We start from the raw sequence: 23,448 nt of genomic DNA, 5'->3' as shown, positions 1-23,448 counted from the left end.
CACTGGTTCATAGAGTCTTCTTAGGCTAGTTCTAGTCACGTCTGTATTACCAAGCAGGGGAGTGCAGTTGAACTCATCAGAAAGCTCAGTAAAGTCACTTTCGGCTTTGTCTGACTCAGACAGGCTCAAACTGAAGTCTCTGATAGATATGGATAATGGTGCCTTCATAACTTCTGGTGACTTGCTTTCCATATCCTTACAAACACGCTGCATCAACAGTGAAGTTTGACAACAGTCACCTTTGAATGAGAGGCCGGTTTGGCCAGATCTGAGGCAATCACCTTCATTACAACTTGAAACTTGATGATGTTTCACCTGAGATGCTTGGCTCTTCAAGGTTGCTTCTTTTGTACTGACTTGTGTACTTACTTGCTCATCTGAGTGACTAGTGGATTCTTGTGTAATCACATCCTCTGAGGTCCACAGATTAGGGTTCAGTTCACTGTTGGGAGAAAAGAATAGGCCAAAACAACATGGTTTTGATTACAAGATCCAAACGTCATTAAAAGATAAGAACTGGGAATGTAATGAAAAATTAAGATCTTGAGAGGGGATGGACCACAATAGGCTTATCATAACAATACAATATTATTCTAAGTTGGAAAACTTTACATTTAATGTAAACATTTAATGCATTGCCTTGTGTTGTTTGCAAGACAACGCTTAAGTTTGTCTTGCAAACTTATGCATTCTAAAGTTTTAAGATGCTAACAGCTAGTTAGTTGAGCATGTTCTAACAGAGCTTAGAAATCATCCATTGTCACTATTAGCCTGTCACTCCGTCACAGATTTATTTTCCAGAATCCAGAATACTGTGACACACAAGTCCAAAGCAAATGTTTCCTAGTCAACACCATCAACAGATGGTAATTTTTTGAGTTGTACTTATATATAGTATATTACCCACCTAGGTTTAGTGAACTAATATGTATGATCATAGCAATAAGATCCTTCTGTATTTTTCACTAGTAGTAAATATTACCTTTAACTAATGACACCGTTTATATTCAGATTTTCAATAAATAACTATTGTTTAGTACCTGAACAAAAATGTGTTTTACAGTACTCCCATCAATGTGGCCACTCCACTGAATTTCTATGAATAATTGTATATTTGGGTCTGACTGGATTTCTTAAATGATATACTATAGGTCTGTAGAAACAGTTCACATTTAAATTCCAACCAATTTTGCTGAGTCAATAATAATTCTAATTATTGATTTACTGTGGGATTTCGGGATCCTCCAATAAGTCCCCGTGCATGCTTTCTGAGTGAGTTTGTCCTGCAGGTTCTGCCCATGAAGGAATATCCAATAAGGAGGCAACTGAGAGGTCTTCTTCAGACACAGCTGGGGGTGGTCTGCGGTCTGACTCTACCCTCCTCACAATTCTTGGGCTGTCTGTATCCTCTTGCACTGAAGATAGAGCTACTGAGACTGGAAAACATAGACCCTGGATTAGAGTACATGTTAACACACATATAGATGTTTGAAATGACTTAAAGGTTCTGTTACCTTCACTGTGGTCAAGAGTCTTTTCTATCTCTGCATATGTCCTTGATGTTTGCTCTTGAACTGACTTGTTCATCTGGGTTTCAATAAGATGGACTATGTCCATGCGATTGATCTTCGTTAGCCTTTTGATCAGGCTACCCTCTGCAGAAAAACAGAAATTTTGTTAAAATATTAAGAATTGTGGATAATGAATTAAGAAATCCTTTTTTGACAATCTCCTAGCAGTAATACAACAGAAACAACATTCCTGTATGTGTTCACTAGGTGCCAGGAAATAATAATGATAGACCAACTCCAATAAGCCTTTGCAGTGCTTTTGTTGTTTGGTGCACATTAACAATGTTTAGCAATTTTATTTACAGCATTCTCATTGACAAAGAAACCACATATTCTTTCACATTAGAAGGAACATTGTTAACTATGCCATCACATAGTTAATAATGGCAAGATTGACTTAAAAAATAACTGAAGAAAAAATAACATTTTGAGCAGTAAAGCTACAAGACCTTTCCAAATCTGGCTTCTGATGTCTTAAATGTGCAGTGCCTAAAGTTTGTAAAAATAACTGCGCAAAAACAAAACCCAACTAGAAATGTTCAAATTAAAACATATAATACAATTTTTAAAGGCAAATACCCGTAGCGTGTTTGCCTTCCCGTTCAACCCATCGTTGCAACAAGGCATGGCTCTGCTCTTGCAGGGAATTAGGATTCTCTGTTCTTACTTGCTGAACATCATCCTCATTGAATTCCAGTTCCCTTGCCAGCTCTGATGTTATTAAAAACAAAGAAACAGACAAAAAGGTTAAAGAGCCATCCCTGTAGTAAATACAATGAGTTTTGGTTTGGTAATGTGGACATAGATAAGACATTGTTTTAAAAGTAGACATTGAAATACACTGTATGAAAACAAACATTTTCACTCACTGACTGCCATTAAATCAGATTAAACATTTCATGTTCTCTATTTGTAGTTACTAATTGCCAGAACAATTAGAAAAAAATTAAATTATGACGATTCTGTGTTCTCATATTCTTTTTTCTTGCATACTACAGATGAAACGGCACCTTCAGCCATTTACAAATTATATGCATAGATGAATCAGAATTCTGGAGGCCCATAGGTCTTTCTCTGTTAATCTGAAAGATTTCTTTTAATATTCCTTTATATCCTAGAAGAAAGCAGTGTGTTTGAGATGTTGCCTTACATCCTCAGATATCCCTCCAATCAATTCAAATGCTGTGAAATAGCAGAAGGATTAGAAGCTTACGAAGCCACTTTTATCTGGGCTTTTCCAATTTGTTTAAAGGCATAATATTTTAGTGAATGTAAACTTCTTCTCCAAAATCATTTTGGTCTTTCATGACTAGTATTTAGAGTATAGAAATAATTTAGCTAAACCTAATTAACTTAAAACATGAAGCATTTAGTTTGACCTAATATTAGTGAAGAAAAGTCCACAGTGTACGTAAACATCTGTTTTCCAACTTTTGGCTCACTGGTCACTTCATTAGGTACATATATTCAATTGTATGTTGACACTAATAATGAATCAACAGATTACATGGAAGCAACCTAATGGATTTAAGTCTCTACACAGGTTGAAGGCTGTTTGGGAAAGTTCAAACTGAGCATCAGAATGGTTGTGAAAGGGGATTTAAGGGGCTTTAAAGGTTGGTTGGTATGGTTGTTGTTGCCAGACGATTGATCTGTGCATTGTAGAAACAGCTGGTTTGCTTTATTGATGTCAAACATTAACGAAGAATGAGCACACTGGTTCAAGACAACAGAAAGAAAAGCTAAAACATGGACAAAAAGACACAAAACAAAGGCTCAGGCTGCTGGTAATGATGTAATGGTGCGAAGATATTTTTTTGACAAACTTTTTGTCCGTTGGTGCAAATGGACAGTATGCTGTTGCAAACCCTTTCCATTCCTTATAACCATCATGTACTCATCTACAACATGGCTACTCCCAGTAGGATAATACACAATTTAACAAAGTTATAATCTTCTCAAGCCTGTTTATTAAACATGGCATTGAGTGTACAGTAATCCAATAGACCCACAATCACTAGCTGTCAATCCAATAGAGTATGTGATGTGGTGGAACAAGAATATCACGGTAATTGTATAGTTAATAAATATGCAGTAACAACATGATGCTATGACGGAATATGGACCAAAAACTCTGGTGTTTTGTAAATGTCTATGAAGAATTAAAGCAGTACTGATGTCAAACGGGACTGGGCCTTAATTTGGTATTAGTTATGTTTAGTTAATAAAGCAGAGGGTTAATGTGCCCTGCTCCATTTATGTTACTGAATCCATAAATATGTTTTTTAAAAGAATCTATTGTGTTTGCTATCAATGCATTGTCAACGTTTCTTTGTAGCAGTAAGCTGAAGAAAATGAATGGCTTACCAGTCCAGCTGAAGCCAAGAAGATCTGCAATGATTGCTAATGTTTCTTCTTTCCGGTCAGTGTCGTCCTGCCAGTCAGCTAAAAGATTCAATCATAGCCAAAACATAAATGGGGATGTCCAGCTATTGAAGACACCAACTGTTTTTAACAGTATATGCAGCATAAACACATTACATAAAATATCATTCTGGATAAATACAAAATGTAATTTCCTGAGGAATCTATGCTATAGGCTGTAAAGTCAATGAGGACATGTGATGTCTATATGGATGATAACACAAAACTTGGTTTGCTTATGCATAGTTACTACCTAATCAGATAAACAAAACATGCTTTTCGGCCATTAGTGTAAACAGTGTTGTTAATGTGTCAGTCAATATATGCAAATGGTTCACTGAGTTGATTAACATTAGTAAAAGTGGGTTGTTAGTACATAATCCCAACATTGCAATAGACTTGTATCAAAATTTTCTAATTTCAATCTTAGAATTGCTTTGTCCTCAGACACAGCAATAACTTATCAAATGTAATACACTATTACCCATGTGCACATGGACACAAACAAAATATGGTAACAATATAAAATGGAGGAAATAAATCCCAATGTTAAAAAAATAACAGTAAATGGGTAATGGAGAGAATCTTCTCTAAAAGAGAAAAAAGGATCTCGCTGCTGAAGAGAGACGATAGACCAAAAGCCTAATTCATCTAAACCATACCTGATGTAAATTCTGGAGTCTGATCATCACCGATTCTCTGCATCTGAGTTTCCACTGTGTCATCCCAGGCAGGCCTGGACTCAAACACATCCTCTGTTCCGCAGGATGGATGTACAACTGGCAACTGACTGCCATCAGAATCTGAACTTTGGGAGGCTGGGATGTCATATGTAAATATAACAGAATCTGAACTCATGTGACTAGTGCTGCTCATTTCATCGGTCTCTAAAGAAGACCTCACAGATGTTTCATTTATTGGAGGAGAACTTGCAGAAATCCAATCACCCAAAGCTTTCTCCTGGATAACGGTAGTAGGTTTGGAAGAAAGAATACTTAATATATTAGAGGGTTGACTACTCTCAGAATAACTCCTACCTTCTTTACTAAAGGCGTTAGTTGTGTTATCCTCAGATCTAGTTCTACGACTAAAAGTTAGGATTTCTCCTGCTTCTCGAACTTGAACAAGCTCTGAAAGCTGTGGTTCTCTCACTGATATTTCCTCTCTATCGTTGGGGGTTTCTTTGAAATCCGGGAGTGGGGGTGAGCGTTGATGATATCTCATTTCTATGACTGAGCATTGGTCTTCATCTTCATCAAGCTCATCATCATCAGATGATGAGGAATCTAAAGAATTCTTTTCAGATTCAGCAGATGTGTCTAGCTGAAGGTCAGCTATTGTGCTGTCCAGATAGCCCAGCCCAAGGTTTTTGAGACTTTCAGCCTCTGTTGAAATATCTGTAAAAGTATTAGAAGCATTTGGAGAACCAAGCTTGGTGTCCGTACGGCTGCACAGATCAACATTTTGAAGCGATTTCTCAAGTTTTGACTTTTCAAGAGAAGGTTTTGTGGTACTTTTGGATTCAGGACTGGAATTTACAGCACAGATATATGGAGTTACCTGTGATTTTGGGGTCCCTTGAAGGGTTGTGTCTGAAACAGTTGTTTCCAAAACAGCCTCCTCAACAGGATGTTCCCCGACATGAAAGAATGAATATGATTCCTCTTCCTCATCAAAAGTTCTTCTTGTCATATCAATAGCTCCACCCCGAGTCATTTCAAATAGCTTTCCTTCCTGAAACTGAAATGGACTGGGGCTTTTCTCCCCACCTGGTGTCTGCACAATTATTTTTTCAGGTGTTTTTGTGTCCTCCAAAGCATCAAGAGGCACTTGTTGCTCACCCTCAGTATGTTCCTTTAAGGTCACATTATCATAACTGCAACATAATGTGACATCTTCTACTTCAATAGTTCCATAGTCCTGGGGGTTATTGTAATACTCCGAATCATGTGTCAATACTGACTCATTTGCAAAGCCACTGGGTAAGGTATGTTCATTTCTCACAGTGCAGGGAAAATGTTCTTTTGCTACTTGAGAACTCGCACCTTCTGTCATGTCTTTATGTATTTCTGCTACTTGGGGCACAGAGACACTTCTCTCAGGTTCCTCTTTCTGACTTGTAATTATACACAGTGAATCTTCAACTGACTGATTAGAGTGTTCTGCTACTTGTTTTTCAGAGATTTGGTGTAGCACATCTGTTAAGGAAGGCTTTGCAGCTGGGTCAAATTTGAGATCCACTGCACTTTCATCAGATAGAGAAGGGGCATCAACCAATTTGTCTTTCTTCATTTTTGATTCATGTTCCATTTCATCAAATGTTTTGATCTTTACAGCTATTTTAAACATCTCCTCTTCTGGAGTGTATTGTTTATTGGTGGTGTCATTCTCACTGTCATTACTACCAAGAGAGTATTGCCTAATGAGTGTGTGAACACTCTCGTTTGACCACATACCAGTTACTTCATGTGTAGACTTAGGAGAATGATCATCCATCACTTTATTATCCACTTGTGGGATTGCAGTTGTGTTTTCTTGTGTAGTGTTGCCAGATTCATCTGTATGAATGGCTTTATCAGAAGGAAAACATGCTTTGAGCTGGGAAGCATAATCTTCATACACAGCTGTCTGTACTGGCATTTGAAATTGTTGTTCCTTTGGTTGAGTAGGACTTCCTTCAAGAGAGTCTTGACATGGAGATTCTTTAGTGGGGCTTGGCTCAATGGAATCAGGAGACTTCTTTGATGATCTGTCTTCCATAAGAGGACTGGCCTCTAATGAATCCTGATGGCATGGTTCCTGATCTGAGTCATCAAACCCCTGAGTCTGAAGGCTGTCTAAATCAGATGGTCGTTTTAGTGTGCTATGAGTACTTGAAACCTGAAAAGACCCTTGTATATTGAGATGTGATGAAGCAGCTAAACTTAAATTATCTTCTAAATTATCCCTGGGCAGTTTTACTTCTTCGCAGCTCTCACTGACCAGATCTTCCTCAGAATAACTTTGTCTTGTCAATGGCATTTGTTTGTCATTTTCATCCAGGTCACTACTGAGAAGGGACAAGATGCTTGTCATATCTTTCTCAGTCACTTGCTTTTGTGGGCTTCTTTTTCTCTCAAAGTAAACATGTTCAAACTCATTCTCTAAATCTGATGATTGTTGTTTTTGTTTGACTCCAAATGCAGCCAGCTGAATGTTTTCCCCTTCCCCAATCTGTTCTTCTAAATTATCCCTTGCCAATTTAATTTCTTTGCACCTCTCACTGACCAGGTCCTCATCAGAAATACCTTTTGTTATCACTGGACTTTTTGAGACATATTCATCTATGTCAGTTCTCAGATGTGACAACACTGTTGACATATCTTTTTCAGTCATTGGCTTTTGTGGGGTTCCTTTTCTCACAACATCAACCTGGTCAAAATGAGTTTCCAAAACTGAGGCTTGTGTGTGTTCCTTGACACCAACTACATGAGTCTGCAAGTTTTTGTCAGCCGCAACCTTGTCTTGTGAATCATCACTCGCAAGTTTTACTTCTGTACAGCTTTCGCTTACCAGATCTTCCTCAAGATGACTTTGACTTGTCATTGGTTTATGTTTGAAATATTCATCCAGGTCACAACTGAGATGTGACAACATGCCTGACATATCGTTCTCAATTACTGGCTTTTGTGATCTTCCTTTTCTCTCCATATAAACTTGTTCAAATTTGGCCTCTGAAAGAGATGTTTTTGTTTGTTCTTGCACTACAGCTGGGTCAGCCTGAACATTTTCCTCTTCCACAGGCTTGTCTTCTGAATCATGTTTTGCCAGTTTTGTTTCTTTGCAGTTCTCATTTACCAGATCTTCCTCTGGATGACTTTGACTTGTCACTGGTATTTGTTTGAAATGTTCATCCAGGTCACAACTGAGATGTGACAACATGCCTGACATATCTTTCTCAATTACTGGCTTTTGTGATCTTCCTTTTCTCTCCATATAAACTTGTTCAAATTGGGCCTCTGAAACAGATGATTGTGTTAGTTCTTGCACTACAGCTGGGTCAGCCTGAACATTTTCCTCTTCCACAGGCTTGTCTTCTGAATCATCTTTTACCAGTTTTGTTTCTTTGCAGTTCTCATTTACCAGATCTTCCTCTGGATGACTTTGTCTTGTCACTGGTATTTGTTTGAAATATTCATCCAGGTCACAAATGAGATGTGACAATATGCCTGACATATCTTTCTCAATTACTGGCTTTTGTGATCTTTCTTTTCTCTCCATATAAACTTGTTCAAACTGGGCCTCCGAAACAGATGTTTTTGTTTGTTCTTTGGCTACGGCTGGGTCAATCTGAGCATTTTCCATTTTCTCAGTCTTGTCCTCTGAATCATCTCGTGAAAGTTTTATTTCTGTGCAACTCTCATTGACCAGATCTTCGTCAGGCAGATTTTGTTGAGACACTGGTACATGTTTTACATATTCATCCAGGTCACTGGTGAGATATGACAACATGTTTGACATATCTTTCATGATTATTAGTTTTTGAGGACTGCCTTCTCTCTCCATCAAGACTTGTTCAAATTGGACCTCCAAAAGAGATGTTTTTCTTTGTTCATTGACTACAGCTGGGTCAGTCTGAACATTTTCCATTTTCTCAGTCTTGTCCTCTGAATCATCCCTTGCAAGTTTTATTTCTGTGCAACTCTCACTGACCAGATCTTCCTCAGGTAGACTTTGTCTTGTCACTGGTATTTGTTTGACATATTCATCTATGTCACTACTAAGATGGGACAACATGCTTGACATGTCTTTCATGATTATTGGCTTTTTTGGACTTTCTTTCTTCTCGACATAAAGTTGTTCAAATTGGGGCTCTGAAACAGATGGTTTTGTTTGTTCTTTGATTGAAGCTTGGTCAACCTTAACATTTTCCTCTTCCACAGGCTTGTCTTCTGAATCATCCTTTGCCAGTTTTGTTTCTTTGCAGCTCTCATTTACCAGATCTTCCTCTGGATGACTTTGTCTTGTCACTGGTATTTGTTTGAAATGTTCATCCAGGTCACTACTGAGTTGTGACAACATGCCTGACATATCTCTCTCAATAACAGCCATTTGTGATCTTCCTTTTCTCTCAAAATAAACTTGTTCAAATTGGGCCTCTGAAACAGATGATTTTGTTTGTTCTTTAACTATGGCTGAGTCAATCTGAGCATTTTCCATTTTCTCAGGCTTGTCCTCTGAATCATCTCGTGAAAGTTTTATTTCTGTGCAACTCTCATTGACCAGATCTTCCTCAAGTAGACTTTGTTTTGTCATTGGTATTTGTTTGACATATTCATCTATGTCACTACTAAGATGGGACAACATGCTTGACATGTCTTTCATGATTATTGGCTTTTGTGGACTTTCTTCTTTTTCCACATAAACTTTTTCAATTTGGGCCTCAGAAACAGATGTTTTTGTTTGTTCTTTGACTACGGCTGGGTCAATCTGAGCATTTTTCATTTTCTCAGTCTTGTCCTCTGAATCAATCAGTTTTATTTCTTTGCAGCTCTCACTGACCAGATCTTCTTCGGGCAGATTTTGTTGAGTCACCGGTATTTGTTTGACATATTCATTCAAGTCACTACTCAGATGTGACAACATGCCTGACATATTTTTCACGATTGTCGGATTTTGTGGACTTCCTTTTCTTTCAACATAAACTTGTTCAAATTCATTCTCAATTACAGACATTTGTGTTTGTTGTTTGATTACAACTGGTTCAGTCTCAAGGTTCTCTATTTTCTCAATCTTGTCTTCTGAATCATCCCTTGCAAGTTTTATTTCTTTGCATGTCTCATTTATCAGATCTTCCTCAAGATGACTTTGACTTGTCAATGGTTTTTTGATGACATATTCATTCATGTCACTACTCAGATGTGACAACATGCCTGACATTTCTTTCTCTATTGCTGGCTTTATTGGGATTCCTCTTCTCTCCATATAAACCTGTTCAATTTTGGCCTCCAGGTCAGATGTTTTCGTCTCTTCATTGACTACAACATGGTCAGTCTGAACATTTGCGTTCTCCTCAGTCTTGTCCTCTAAATCACCTCTTGCAAGTTTTATTTCTTTGCAGCTCTCACTTACCAGATCTTCCACAATATGTATTTGTTTTGTCACTGGAATTTCTTTGACATATTCATCCAGATCACTACTCAGATGTGACAACATGCCTGACATTTCTTTCTCTATTGCTGGCTTTATTGGGATTCCTCTTCTCTCCATATAAACTTGTTCATTTTTGGCCTCTGGGTCAGATGTTTTTGTCTCTTCATTGACAACAACCTGGTCAGTCTGAACATTTACGTTCTCCTCAGTCTTGTCCTCTAAATCACCTCTTGCAAGTTTTATTTCTTTGCAGCTCTCACTTACCAGATCTTCCACAATATGTATTTGTTTTGTCACTGGAATTTCTTTGACATATTCATCCAGATCACTACTCAGATGTGACAACATGCCTGACATTTCTTTCTCTATTGCTGGCTTTATTGGGATTCCTCTTCTCTCCATATAAACTTGTTCATTTTTGGCCTCTGGGTCAGATGTTTTTGTCTCTTCATTGACTACAGCCTGGTCAGTCTGAACATTTGCGTTCTCCTCAGTCTTGTCCTCTAAATCACCTCTTGCAAGTTTTATTTCTTTGCAGCTCTCACTTACCAGATCTTCCACAAGATGTATTTGTCTTGTCACTGGCGTTTCTTTGACATATTTATCCAGGTCACTACTCAGATGTGACAACATGCCTGACATATCTTTCTCTATTGATGGCTTTTCTGGGCTTCCTTTTCTCTTATCACAAACTTGTTCAAACACTATTTGTTCTTTGACTTGAACTACACAAGTCTCCAAGTTTTCCTCTCTGCCTAGCTTGTCACTTGAAAAATCTCTTACCAGCTTTTTTTCTTTGCATTGATCATTTATTAGATCGTCCTCAGAATGACTTTGTCTCATCACTGGCTTTTCTTTGAGATATTCTTCTAGGCCACTGCTGAGATGTGATAACATGCCTGTCATATCCTTCTCAGATACAGAATGTTCTGGGCATATCTTTCTTTCAGTATGAATTTGTTGGCATGGAGTCTCCAAAACTGAAATAATTCTTTCTTCTTTGGGTGAAATTACAGCAGTCTGGGAGTTTTTCTTTTTCTCAATTTGTTCTTCTGAATGATCTCTAGACCGTTTTACTTCTTTGAAGTTCTCATGGAGAACATCTTCCAGATGGCTTTTTCTTCCCACTGGCTCTTCTTTAATGTATTCATGAACATCAGAACTGAGATGTGAAGACATACCTGACACATTCTTTTTGGTTTCAGATTGTTGTAACCTTGCTCCTTCTCTTTTGTATTCTTGTATCAACGTTGACTGGCCAATTTCCTCTGTTATGTTTTCAGATGCACTACTTTCACTATCTTGATCTTCTTTTATTTGACATGTTTTCTTGTCCTTGTATGGGGAAAATTTACTATCACTGACTGAAAAGTTTGTTGAGAAATCTTTTAATGTTTCAGATGTTTGGTCTTTTTCCAGTTCACTTTTTCTTTTGTCACTTGCTGCCATAATTATATTTTCATTTGTCCAAATCTGTGTTCTTTCACCCATCAATATTTTTTTGTTTTCATTAGCTAGTGATGCTAAAGTGTCTTCATCTATTTCTTTATGTACATCTGTTTCTTGACACTCCTGATCAATTTTATGTTTTTCAAAAGACTTAATCTGTGGACACTGATCAAAATCTTTTCCCATTAACAACAGCGTCCCTTGCATGTCCTTTTCTGCTGTTGATGCCTGGTAAGATGTTTTCTTCTCTGTCTGGATATCTTGAAGTCCTGGCTCCCTGATAATGGTTTCTTTTTCTTCTATGTCAATTTGTCTATAAAGTATTTTGCTTTCATAGTCAGCTAATATATCTGCCTCAGCTGCCCCAAAAATATTCTTTTCTTCTTTGGTTTCACTTATTGAAAGACTAAAAGTCTTTTCATTTCTTCTTTGGTGGGTGTCAGAAGTTTGTATTTCTCCTGAGCTAGAACAAGAGGAATCAACACTCTTCTCTGAAGATTCAGTCAAGTTTTCATCCTTGGGTGTCCCAGGAAGGTCAGAACTGATGTCTCCCACATAGCAAGGACTGTCAAAGTCATCAGGTGATTCGTCCCCTTCAAGGACCAACACTTGATAATTAACATCTGAAACTGTTTGAGTCTGCCTAAACAGCTGATATTCGGAATTTTCTTCCAGTTCAGCCTTTATGTCAGCACTGAAGTCCTCAGAAGTTCTGCGATCTGGGCTGATTTGAGTTTCCTCAGATAAACCCCTAAAAGTGCTTAAGAAGGATCCATCTAACTGCATTTTCCCTGGGCTTTTCTCTGACAAACCTGATGCTTCTTCCTTAAGGCTAATATTTTTATCATTAAAATCAATCCTCTCCATTTTTTCATCAGTATTTCTAAAATAGGTCACATCAAAACTTTGTTGAGATTCATTTTTAGACTCATTCTCTTTGTTTACTGTTTGGCGAACTGAAGTAATGGTTGGAATATCCTTTTGTGCTTGAGGAGCTGGAACATCATTGGTTTTAATATTTTGAATGTGTCCATGTTCAACTGAAGAGTCCTGGAATGTTTTCATTAGTTCTTTCACAGACACAGTGGGCTTACCTTGCTCCTCACCTGGGGAACAGATATGTACTGTCTCACTTTTAACAGAATCAGGACGTGGAACTGTTTTTCCAAAAAGAGAACCGTCTGAAACTGCTGCTTCCTCAGATTTACATCCCACAAAATTTGATGTTTGATCTTCTGTGCTGTCACTTTGTGGACTAAGAACCGTGAGGCCCTGAGCATGGTCCTGGGATTCAGATTCAGACACAAAATGTGTGCTAGAAAAAGCTATGGCTATGTGTTGTGAAAGTCCTGTGGTATTTTGTGGGAAATCCTGTTCTGTTTGGAATATTTTCATCCGATCCTTCACAGACAGTGTCTCTTTATCTTGCAGCTCTCTGTTTCTGCACTCTACCAGTGGGCTATCATTTCCAAAGTCATCTTGAACTGTATCAGCAAACTTTACTGTTTTACCATTGGAAGGTCTTTCTGATATCAACAGGGTTTTCTCAGTAGTGTTTCTGATTGAGCTAACTTGTTCATCTCTCATGTCCATCTTGTCCATTTTATTCACATCCTCATGTTGACTGAAAATGACAGGAATCTCATAGGTTGGACTCTGCTCTGTTCCAAGTGTCTCTTCGGTACCTGAAAGCTTGTATTTCAATGTTTCACTATGAGAAGAAAGTGGTGGCTTATGCTCAAAAAGCCCAAATGTACATTTTGATGGGTCCTGTCCAGTCTGAAAGGCTTTCATTAACTCCTTCACTGACATAATCTCCTCTAATCTTTCTGTCTGAGATCTAGGAGATTTAGGGGATTTGGGAACTTGTGGAAGTTCTGGCATGACATCATCTTGTTTCATTGGAACAATGGAAGATTTTTCTGCACATGCTACACCTTGACTAGTTTTTTGCATGTCCTCCTGTTCAACTTTGGTTTGTAAAGCTTTAACCTTGTCTTTTATGGACCCTATAGGTGTCTCAATAATTAAAGGAGAAACAGGGGGTTGAATAACTGAGCTAGCTGAAAAGCTTTCTTCAAGAATAACTTCACCATCCAAAGATTCCTCAGAGCTCACCCTTTCCAGCTCCCCCTCAGAGCTGCTACACCTGGACAGCTCTCGTTCTCTAAGCTTTTTCCTTATAGGTTTTTTGATATTTGGGGGACGTTGTTTGCTATGTAGTGCTGTTTGCAATTTAGTACCATGACCAGATGTGCCTTGGACAAGGTCTTCTTGTGAACTATGTCTCACAGCAGGTTCAAAATGTTCTCCCATATCTGTGTTGACTTTTGAGACCATGGCTGTTCTTTCTTTCACTGACTCACTGCTATAAATAAGGTTCTCTTTTTGAATCTCTCCAGTCATTTCAGATCTATCTTTAAAGTATTCCACTGCAGCAAATGACTCTTTTTCAACCAACACTACAGCTCTAGCTCTCTCCTCATAGACATCTATTGGAAATACTGCAGATATTCTGACATCTGATATGTCTGATAGAATGTCTGGACTTGCAAGAGTTGCAGGATCAAGTGGTTGATTAGTTCTCAGTGAGAATGTCTCAGTAGACTCAGATTCATCATCTTCAAAGACAAAAAGTTTCATAACCAAAAAGGGAAGATAACATATGGGACAAATCAAGTGGGAAAGAGAGACATTAGAAAATTGTGATCAAGACAATGCCATTAAATATCCATCTTCAGTTCACAGTGAAAGAAGAAGTCTGACAAGGCAGAAGATAAGAAAATCTTGGAAAAAAGGCCCAACAGGGTAGTAGTCCAGAAAGGTTTGAAATAAAAAAAGAGGAGCAACAGCATAAGCAAAAGCCAACAGGAGAAAAAAAATAAGGCAGGTAAAATGTGGACAAGAACAATGACAATCTGTTGTGTTTTCTACACATTTTGTAATCTAACATGAACAAAACAAAAAGCACAGAATGTAACAAAGAAACCTACATGTGAAATGAACAGACACGACAGATTAACAAACATCGTCAAACCTACTTTTGAAATAGTCATGTATCACTATAACATGGCATTATTAAGTATGAATTGAAGAGAATTACAGTGCAACTGAAAAAGGAGGTGCTTTATAAACCAAGTAATCTTAAGTCATTGGTAATTTGCTGTTTTAAAGTATCAATCTCAGCTCAAGACAAAAGTAGTATCATATATTGATATGTATTGTGAAAAGCATAGTTATATTTTTATTCAGAAGAACTGCAGATGTATATTAGACAATAACTAATTTGAAAAAGGTTATGGTTTTGTGACTTTATGGCCCATACAAAGAAATGATTGCAATGTAAAATAAAACAAATGAAAGTGGGGAAATGTTCACTTGCAGCTAGCATTTAGTGCAAGGAAGATTAGATAAAATGTGTGATGTTAGCTAGAATACAATTTTTGTACATAGTCGGAATTAGAGAACAAACAAGATGGTATTGTTTATTAAAATCAACCAAAAATTTGAGAAAATTGAAAAATAAGTGTTTTTTTAAACAACTAAATGGTGATTTCTTCATTTACTTTAACGTCATTGGACACAACATCAATCCAACATAGATACAAATTAAGATTATATGTCAGTTCAATTATTATTATTTTTTTTGGCAAACTATACAACCTTTACAATAAAAGGTCAAATAATACTTTAAACAGCTCAGCATAGCTAATAAAGAAAGTTTCATTATTAGCAACTTTGAATGACTGCCATAGTTTCAAAATTACTCAATTCCTTTATAAAAAGCATATTTGGTAGAGTACCATTTGGTCATCATGATCTGCTGCAAACGTGATGCATAGTCAGACACTAGCTTCTTAGCCCACTGCTTATGGACAAAGAACTCCACTTTACTAATATCCTTAGATTTGAGTATTGCCACTGCGTTTTGCAAGTCCAACCTGAGAATTTCAATGTAATTCACTTACTAAAGGCCATTCAAGTATCTTCCAGGATGTCTTGTGACAGGTTAATGAAGTGTGCAGTAAAATCATTTAAAGTAAGTGTAACATTAATTTTTCTTATATTACTATATTGGTTTAATCTTATTTTCTGAGTTGATTTGAAAGCTTTTTTATTTTTGGGTTGTATTTCTGGGTAGGGCAAATACATATTTTTGACATGCTGCTAATAAAACAGATAAATGGATGCAAACAAACAAAAAGAGGCCAAAATGAATACTTTTTATATTTTGTTAGCACAAAATAAGTGTGCTCTTAAATTGACTAAGCTCTTAAATTGAATGAATCAAAATCATTTTAAAAAAGTATTGTTTTGACCTTAATGATTGGCTGTTAGAAAAATCTAATCAGCAAAAAATGAAAAATGCTAAGAGATGGAGAGGGTTAGTAAAGTCTGCAGTGAGGGAACACAGCCATAGCATAGCTGCCATCAAAAAACATGTTACTACACACTGTGTTAGTGGAGCCAAACAAGAAGCACGGTTCTCACACTATTCTATCACATTTAGCTACCAACAGTTAATGAAATGTCAATTAATGGACTGATCTTACATTTAGTATTTAATAGATTTCTTTACAAGAAATAACTGAACAAAATTTGGTCTCAATTAAAGGCATGTATCTAATCTTTCTGTTTTTGTCTAAAAATTTAATGTATACATTTTCAAATTTGGAATAAATATCACTGAATAAAAACTTACATTTCTTCTCACTCTTCTCACTCTGAAAAGAAAGAATTTAACAGTCACTGTTATAGCTCTGTGATTTAATATTTTTTAATTTAAAACAGCACACAAAACATTTAATTTACCTCATCTTCCCCATCTTGATCTGAGTCAGACTCCTAAGGAGAATAAAAAAGCATTTAAGTCTCTATACTACCAGAAACATTGCATAGTTTCTAGTTATGCATTCATAGAATATAAACCAATAATAATTGTTTCACTTTAGATATTTACACTCACTTTTGAGTATGTTGGAAGAGTGATGTTAAGGTTGCAGATGGCATTGTGATGAAGACTTCGGTATGTGCGTGGTTCTTTAGTGAAAGACAATCGTCCGCAGGGCTCCTGGGCAGTATCACGAATCTGATCAATGAAGACATCATTGAATTTAAGGCTCATTCATAGCGATCCAAACAGGCATTTCAGAAATGTTTGCCGTTTGTATGATCATACTTTAATAAAGAGTGCCAGTCTGTTCTCTTTAAAAGCAAAGAAACTGAATACATGGTGCTGTCCACTCTTGGTAAGGGGTACAAGGTTTCCGAAGCAGTCTGCATATATGGGTTTTCCTTCCAGCACCTGTTTGTAGATAATATGATAATATGTGAAAAGTATATAACACCATCTTTGCTCTATTCAATTGCATGAACACCTTTTAGTACAACATTAGGAAAAAAATCTTTGTTGTATTTAGTTGACCATAAAAATTGGCTTCTATAATTTCTTTTCTCAAACATTTCCCTCATTTATGTATTCATTAACCACACCTCAACATCTCGGCTGCGAGCTACTTCGGTGAAGTTCTCTTGCTGTTCCAAGGTTTTGTCCATCTTGTCATCTGTCATGCAGAAGCACCGCAACCGTGCCTCAATGGGGTCCAGCGTTTTGGCAAAGATGACAAACTTAGCCATGTAGGGAACACAGATGATTTCTCTGTACAGCTGTGTCCCAAAATTAACAGACTCCTGGGTCTGTCTGCAGTCTATAAGCCAGAACCTGTAAATTTGTCAGTAACCAGCATTTAGTAACCAGAAGACTACTGCATACTGAGCATACTGAGCTTACAAAACAACTTCAGTCCACACCAACAACCTTCAAAAGAGACACCAATTTACCTTGCTGAAACATTGGTGGTGAAGGAAACACACTGGTTAACAAAGGTGAGTGGTGTGGAGCCAGTGATGTCTTCCCACTGGGCAGGTGTGGTTCCACCTAAAACATAGAACAAGTTACATGAGGTGTTACATCATATTTGATGCTATTAATAATAGAATGGTTATATAAAAAGAATTTGCTTTAATGGATAAAAGCAAAGACAACAGTTCATACATAAATATAAAACAATCTAAGTTGTGATTTTAGGTTAAAACACCTAAAATCATAGCTTAGATTGTGGTTCACAATATATAAAACAGATGTTTTTTAACAGGTTTTAAGTTGTTATAATTTCAAGAACTTTATTATAAAAGCTCAGATTATTTGCCATGTTACCTGTTATACTGCAGAGCAAACGTAAAGTGGGGGTCTCCCCACTGAACATGGCATTTGGTCCATCGGTGTTGGAGCTCTCGGGGATTGGAATCGTCATGGTGATCGGCTTGTGAAATTTTCTCCGTCTGGGTTCTAATGTAACAATTGGGCTAAAAGTGGCTTTGTTGCCAAGACTCTTTTTCACCAGCTCCACATCAATAGGCTGAGCCTAAAAATAGAGACGCAAAATGTGTTAATAGTGTTCTGTAAACAAGAAGTGGTTTACTACTGCTCCACAGTGTAAACTGTAGAAACCGATGGTAATAAAGCATATGGAGGCAGTATGCAAATGTGCTCATACAAGCAGGTAAATATTGTGATCACCATAGGCAAGCATCATCATAAAGAAATTTAGCAATTTATAGGATCTGAAAAGTTAATTTGTCTTCAATCTTTAACTACATTTGATGTAGTTAAAGATTTTTGCCTGGTATTTAGGTATTTTTGGTTGTATATTCTGAATTTCATAGTGCTATAAACTAAGCTAAAAAATACTGACCTATACTTCCTAGTGGATAACACAAAGTAGCCATAAATCATATAGTGACCAGACAATTGCTCCTTAAATAAATGCACCTGTAGCCCGACTCTGATCTTCTTAGTGAGGGCACCTTCAGGGAAGACAGCCTGAACCTGGGGCACAAGGGTGCTACTGAGCACGCCACCCTCTGGACCAATCAGATGGCTGTCCTGCTTTATTCTCGATACCACTGCGAAATACTGAGGGAAGTCTCTGGTGATGATTCGGCAAATTCTCTTCTTTTCAAGCTCCTCGGGGGAATCAAGCTCTATGAAAGGTGGAGACAAACGATGCTCCTTAGTATTTATTTTCTTTACCCATTCAATAAAGGATATATGGATTAATGTCTTTGTTTCTTACTTTCATCCATGCCATTAAGGATCTGGTTCAGCTCTTCCTCAGTGAAGTCACAGTGGTGTTCTTTCCAGTTGTCTCCGGTTTCACTCCGCAAGATCACAAGTTCCCTCTCAGTGCCCCGAAGAGCGGCAAAATGGGGAATCTCCACAATCACAGGCCTGGTGTGGAATCAAGAGGTGAAACAAAAGAGAAAAAATCTAATTAGAAAATATAGATGTCTGACAGGGCTTTTTGGATGTAGGTGCTATTAATGTTAAATAAGCCATCTTATGAACAAACACATAAAATAAAAAAGAATTCATGATGTAGGTTTGAGGAATTTTGATTTCATGCTAAAACGATCATAAGAAATAATTAAAAAGAAAGATTACGGACAGCATCAACTCCATATGAGATAAGCAAATGCAACTAAGAAAGACATAGAAGATCCTCTCACAACAAGAAACTTTTTTGAGTAAAAAAAAAAGAATGAAAATCAAGAAACAGTAAGAACTTAAACACTTTGTAAATAAAAAAGGATGATCTTAAAGTAATCATAACGGGAAAGAATGAGTGCTTATGTGACCAGGATTCCAAGGTGGCAGGATGTCCCCCGTCCCATGATCCTACCCGAGGAACTTTGTTCCTGGAGGACCCAGCTGCAGGATGCGACTGACCAGGCTCTCGCCCTCATTCAGAGGGGGAGGAGCAGTGGGAAGATGGAGCTTACTGATTCCACACGCAGCACAGAGGAAGGAGTGAAGAAGAAAAGTTTGAACACACCACACCACTGAGCATACTCATGCAACCAATTACACAAATTCTAACAAACACACACATAGATACATGTAGTGGATTAATTTGCAATGATCTGCATAAGTTATGAGTCTAATTCAGGCTCACCATCTTTAAAAATCAGTTTTGAAAGATGAATTGAAGAACCTACCCAAGGGAAAAATTCCATCAAATAAGTGAAAGGTTTCCTGATGTTTACCACAGTAATGATTCATATACCCAGCAAAATAATTATAAATAATCTGTATTTACTTTTCCTCCCAATTACAGTAAAGCTGGGGTCTCCAACTTCAGCCTTCAAGAGCTACTGTCCTATAACTTTCAGGTGTATTCCTGTTCCAACACACCTGACTCAAATGACCGAATTACCTCTTCAGCATGTCACCAAGTTTGGAAAAGGTTTTTTAGTGAAACATTCATTTGAGTCAGAAATTCACCTAAAAATTGCAGAGCAATTGTTCTCAAGGATTGAAGTTGAAAACCCAGGCGCTGAAGTCTATTATGTGATGATTAATCAGAATGAAAAATCCCACAAACATAGTAAAACAAACAAAAAAATGGAACGCTAATTCTAAACATCACAACAATAAGTTAGAAATTTTGATTAATAAGAAATAAGCATAAGATATAATATTTTTATGTTTATTTGATAGGGACATACACATAACGACAGAGAAACTGAACATAACATGTTTACGTCATAGTGCAATAGCAAGAGCTAATTAGAGCACTTGTCTCTAGATGGGCTTTTAAACAGCACATCTTAAACTTTGAAGTAATAATCATTTAAAATAGCACAACATAATGTTGACAACATATACACAAACAGTGTATCTTAGCTTCCTAAGTATTCCACTTTTGTCAAAGGTTCACTAGGTGTCTGGTGTTGAAGAAACAGTTTCTCAGGATAATTTTGAGTTATAATTTGAATTTGCTGTTACTGGCTATGGAATCTCCGTACGTTCCTCGTTATGAATCTGGAATCATTTGAAGTGCTTTAACAAAGTCACTGATTGCTCCATGGCATGGATTTAGAGGAAAACACATAAACCTTTGTAGAAATGTTATGCAGTAATATGCAGAAGTGACAAAGCAAACACAAAAACATTTTTGACAACCCAGATCTAGTATATCAGACTTGGGCTAGGCAAAAGCATTTATCTGGTTCTGTTTCTTTGTCTTCTTCAGAAGAAGAGCTTACTTCAGAAGCTCTTCTGAAGTAAGAGCTTTCAGAGCAGCTCTTACTTCAGCTGCTCTGGAAGTAAGAGCTGCTGAATGGGATGCCTGGAGTGACTTCCCATTCAAAGAATTCAACTGAATTAAATTACAAACCTAGTTTTCACCTTTTGTGAGCATAACGTTATTGCCAAAACAACAAAAAACAATTAACATTTTAAAGTCATGACAGGAGGTTAATTAGTAAAATATTAGCTATAGCCTTCCAACCAACAAAAGAACAAAAAACAGCGCAGTTTCTCCTACTTCACACAAAAAAAAGAGAAGCATTGCTCTCCACCTTGTTCATCTAAGAGGTCTGTCAACTATACTTTATTAGGTATTCAACAAAAGGAGCAAAAGTTTTGTGAAAGGTCAAATCTGAGTGTTTGTGGTCATTACATACTTCGACATTCACCTACCCCAGGAACTGAGCTCCAGTCGGTCCAACCTCGATGATACGACCAGCAAGTCCCTCGCCCTCCACCATGGGGGGCATGGAAGCCAGGCGATGTCTCTTAACCAGTCTGCATGTTACGCGGGTGGGTGCCGAACACTTCCTTGGTGGCACAATGATCCGTAGGCCATTATGACGACAACCACGCATAGCTCCGCCTCTGGCATCTACCATGAAGCTAACCAGGAAGCTACAGATAGAGGGCCCAGGAAAGAGCAAACTGAGTTTATATATAAGATTTCCATCAGTTGTTTACTCTGTTGGCAAATCTCCATGCAAACAAATTGAATAGAGGAGAAATAGAGACATTTACAGCAAATGGGAAAACAAAGATTTTCAGCTCAAATTCACATATCTACATATACTGAATAAAAGTCACATGACTTTATTTGTACTACCATCTTAAATTATATGAGACTAGATGTTTCCTGTATTAGGTAAAAATCAGAAGTTTCAAATATTTTCTTTTGTATTCTTTTTCAAACTGTATGGCCTTTGTGAAACGTTTTTGAATTCCTTAAACAAGGTTCTTTCAGTAGTTTGGGGGAATTTTTTATGCCGACAAAACTGCCCTGCCATGTTTGTAGGCTGCCTTGCTTACACACCTTTTTAGCTCTGAATTTACTGATTTATCAGGTCTTTGTAATGGCCCTTCTGTAACATTGGTTTTGTTGTCATTTACATCCAATTTCCGGTGAACGGAACAGAATGGACAGGTGCATCACACAACAGTCCATTGATTGGGGGACGGAAAAGCATCCTTGCTTGTGACAAACATGAGACATGCTAGTGTGTCACGTTTTTCATTGCACCAAGTCACAACGTCATGTGTTTGAGTTTGGCCCTACGTGCCCAGTGAGAGTCCAGCAGGTGGTGGAAATGCTCTCCTGGATACACCTGAACATAAAATAGTGGACCTGACCACACCGACCCATACCATGCAGCTCAAAGGAAACAAGACATAATTAAATGGTTATGTATGATTAGGGTTTTTGTCCACTTTTTTGTCCTTTGTCTTCAAGATGTATGTATGGTAATTAGGGCCAAAAACGTTCATATTAGATTCATGAGAGCACAGGACAAGTGTCCAAGAATTAAGATATGTCCCTGGAATGTATGTGGAAACTGCTTGATGTTGCTTTTGGAGAAATAGATTTTACTTCAAATGGCTCTTCAGCCTGTCAGTAGAAGAGTTGTTTCACTTTGCATAAAACATAAAATTGTTTTACCAGTTAAACCCAGAATCTTAAAATACCCTTCTGAAATAGTTTCATGATGTCACATGAGGAAGAACAGGTGTCTTAAAATACATCTACAGGTGGTCTTTGGATTAAGTAATATTTTGTGAGTTAGCCTATCAGAAATCGTCTGGGCTATTCCAAATTTGAAGGTATAGCAGTTTAAGTGTATAAAACACTTCTGCCCTTGAAGAAAAAGATACAAAAATCAGTGAAGAAAGACAGGTCATGCTTGTTTTTTTATGCAGTCTATGTAAAATGTTAAAGTTATATATTTGTAACTTCAAAAACTGGGAAATTCTTGCACGACATTTTTAAATTCTGAATGTTTTTATACTTGAAAATGACTGATTACTGCTCGTGTATTAGAACTTTGTAAATAAACATAAGACAGAAATTATTTCAAAAACTGGGAAATTCTTGCACGACATTTTTAAAGTCTGAATGTTTTTATACTTGAAAATGACTGATTACTGCTCGTGTATTAGAACTTTGTAAATAAACATAAGACAGAAATTATTTTTATAGGCACTATAACATATAAATAGTATTTTTCAACCATATATCCACAGATTTATAGATTAAAAAAACTCAAAGAATAACCCCCCCCCCACAGTTATAGTATTTTTTTAAAAACCTAAATCCAGGTCATATAAACCCATGCATAGATAAACCATGCAAAAATAGGATGGGAGTGAGAGTGTAATTTAAACTGGACTGAAGATACAAGCACAAAATCAAGAGTATCACCTGCTGTTGTCATGGTCTAGGCATGGAGAGGAACGGCTAGAAGCAGAACACAGCAGTGACACACAGACGCCCAAACAGAATCACAAGAGGACAATGGAAAGAAGTAACAAGAGAAAAAGAGAATAAAGAATGAGTAAAAGTGAAAACAAACCCAACCAGACACAAAAATACACACAAGCATACTAGTACACATCAAAAAGTGTAATATTTCTTGCCAGTCATCTCAGAAAGTGAAACTCATATATAAAATCATCACACATAGAATAAAATAGTCCAAGTATTCGTTTCTTGTAATTTTGATGATT

General features: G+C 37.2%; 1 protein-coding gene across 17 annotated transcripts in view; it reads right to left on the bottom strand.

The window, feature by feature from the left end:
- The window catches only part of LOC102237700 (ankyrin-2), a 76,607-nt gene that overhangs the window by 18,383 nt on the left and 34,776 nt on the right, over positions 1-23,448 (bottom strand). For 9 of the 17 annotated variants that reach the window (XM_023333878.1, XM_023333885.1, XM_023333889.1 and 6 more), the window contains 18 exons: positions 23,144-23,179; positions 21,121-21,345; positions 19,319-19,417; positions 18,713-18,867; positions 18,409-18,620; positions 17,794-18,001; positions 17,418-17,514; positions 17,070-17,298; positions 16,756-16,881; positions 16,543-16,665; positions 16,389-16,421; positions 16,279-16,300; positions 4,658-14,197; positions 3,939-4,016; positions 2,151-2,282; positions 1,515-1,655; positions 1,226-1,436; positions 370-442 (listed from right to left, as the gene is read on the bottom strand). In XM_023333878.1, coding sequence (XP_023189646.1) covers positions 370-442; positions 1,226-1,436; positions 1,515-1,655; positions 2,151-2,282; positions 3,939-4,016; positions 4,658-14,197; positions 16,279-16,300; positions 16,389-16,421; positions 16,543-16,665; positions 16,756-16,881; positions 17,070-17,298; positions 17,418-17,514; positions 17,794-18,001; positions 18,409-18,620; positions 18,713-18,867; positions 19,319-19,417; positions 21,121-21,345; positions 23,144-23,179 — 11,740 coding nt within the window. The remainder of the gene's footprint in view (positions 1-369; positions 443-1,225; positions 1,437-1,514; positions 1,656-2,150; positions 2,283-3,938; positions 4,017-4,657; positions 14,198-16,278; positions 16,301-16,388; positions 16,422-16,542; positions 16,666-16,755; positions 16,882-17,069; positions 17,299-17,417; positions 17,515-17,793; positions 18,002-18,408; positions 18,621-18,712; positions 18,868-19,318; positions 19,418-21,120; positions 21,346-23,143; positions 23,180-23,448) is intronic. The other 8 variants (XM_023333887.1, XM_023333892.1, XM_023333893.1 and 5 more) reach the window with 4 other exon arrangements.

The sequence above is a fragment of the Xiphophorus maculatus genome, chromosome 5 (assembly GCF_002775205.1).
Source record: "Xiphophorus maculatus strain JP 163 A chromosome 5, X_maculatus-5.0-male, whole genome shotgun sequence".
NCBI classification, from domain to species: domain Eukaryota; kingdom Metazoa; phylum Chordata; class Actinopteri; order Cyprinodontiformes; family Poeciliidae; genus Xiphophorus; species Xiphophorus maculatus.
This window is presented reverse-complemented; position numbering and strand designations above follow the sequence as displayed.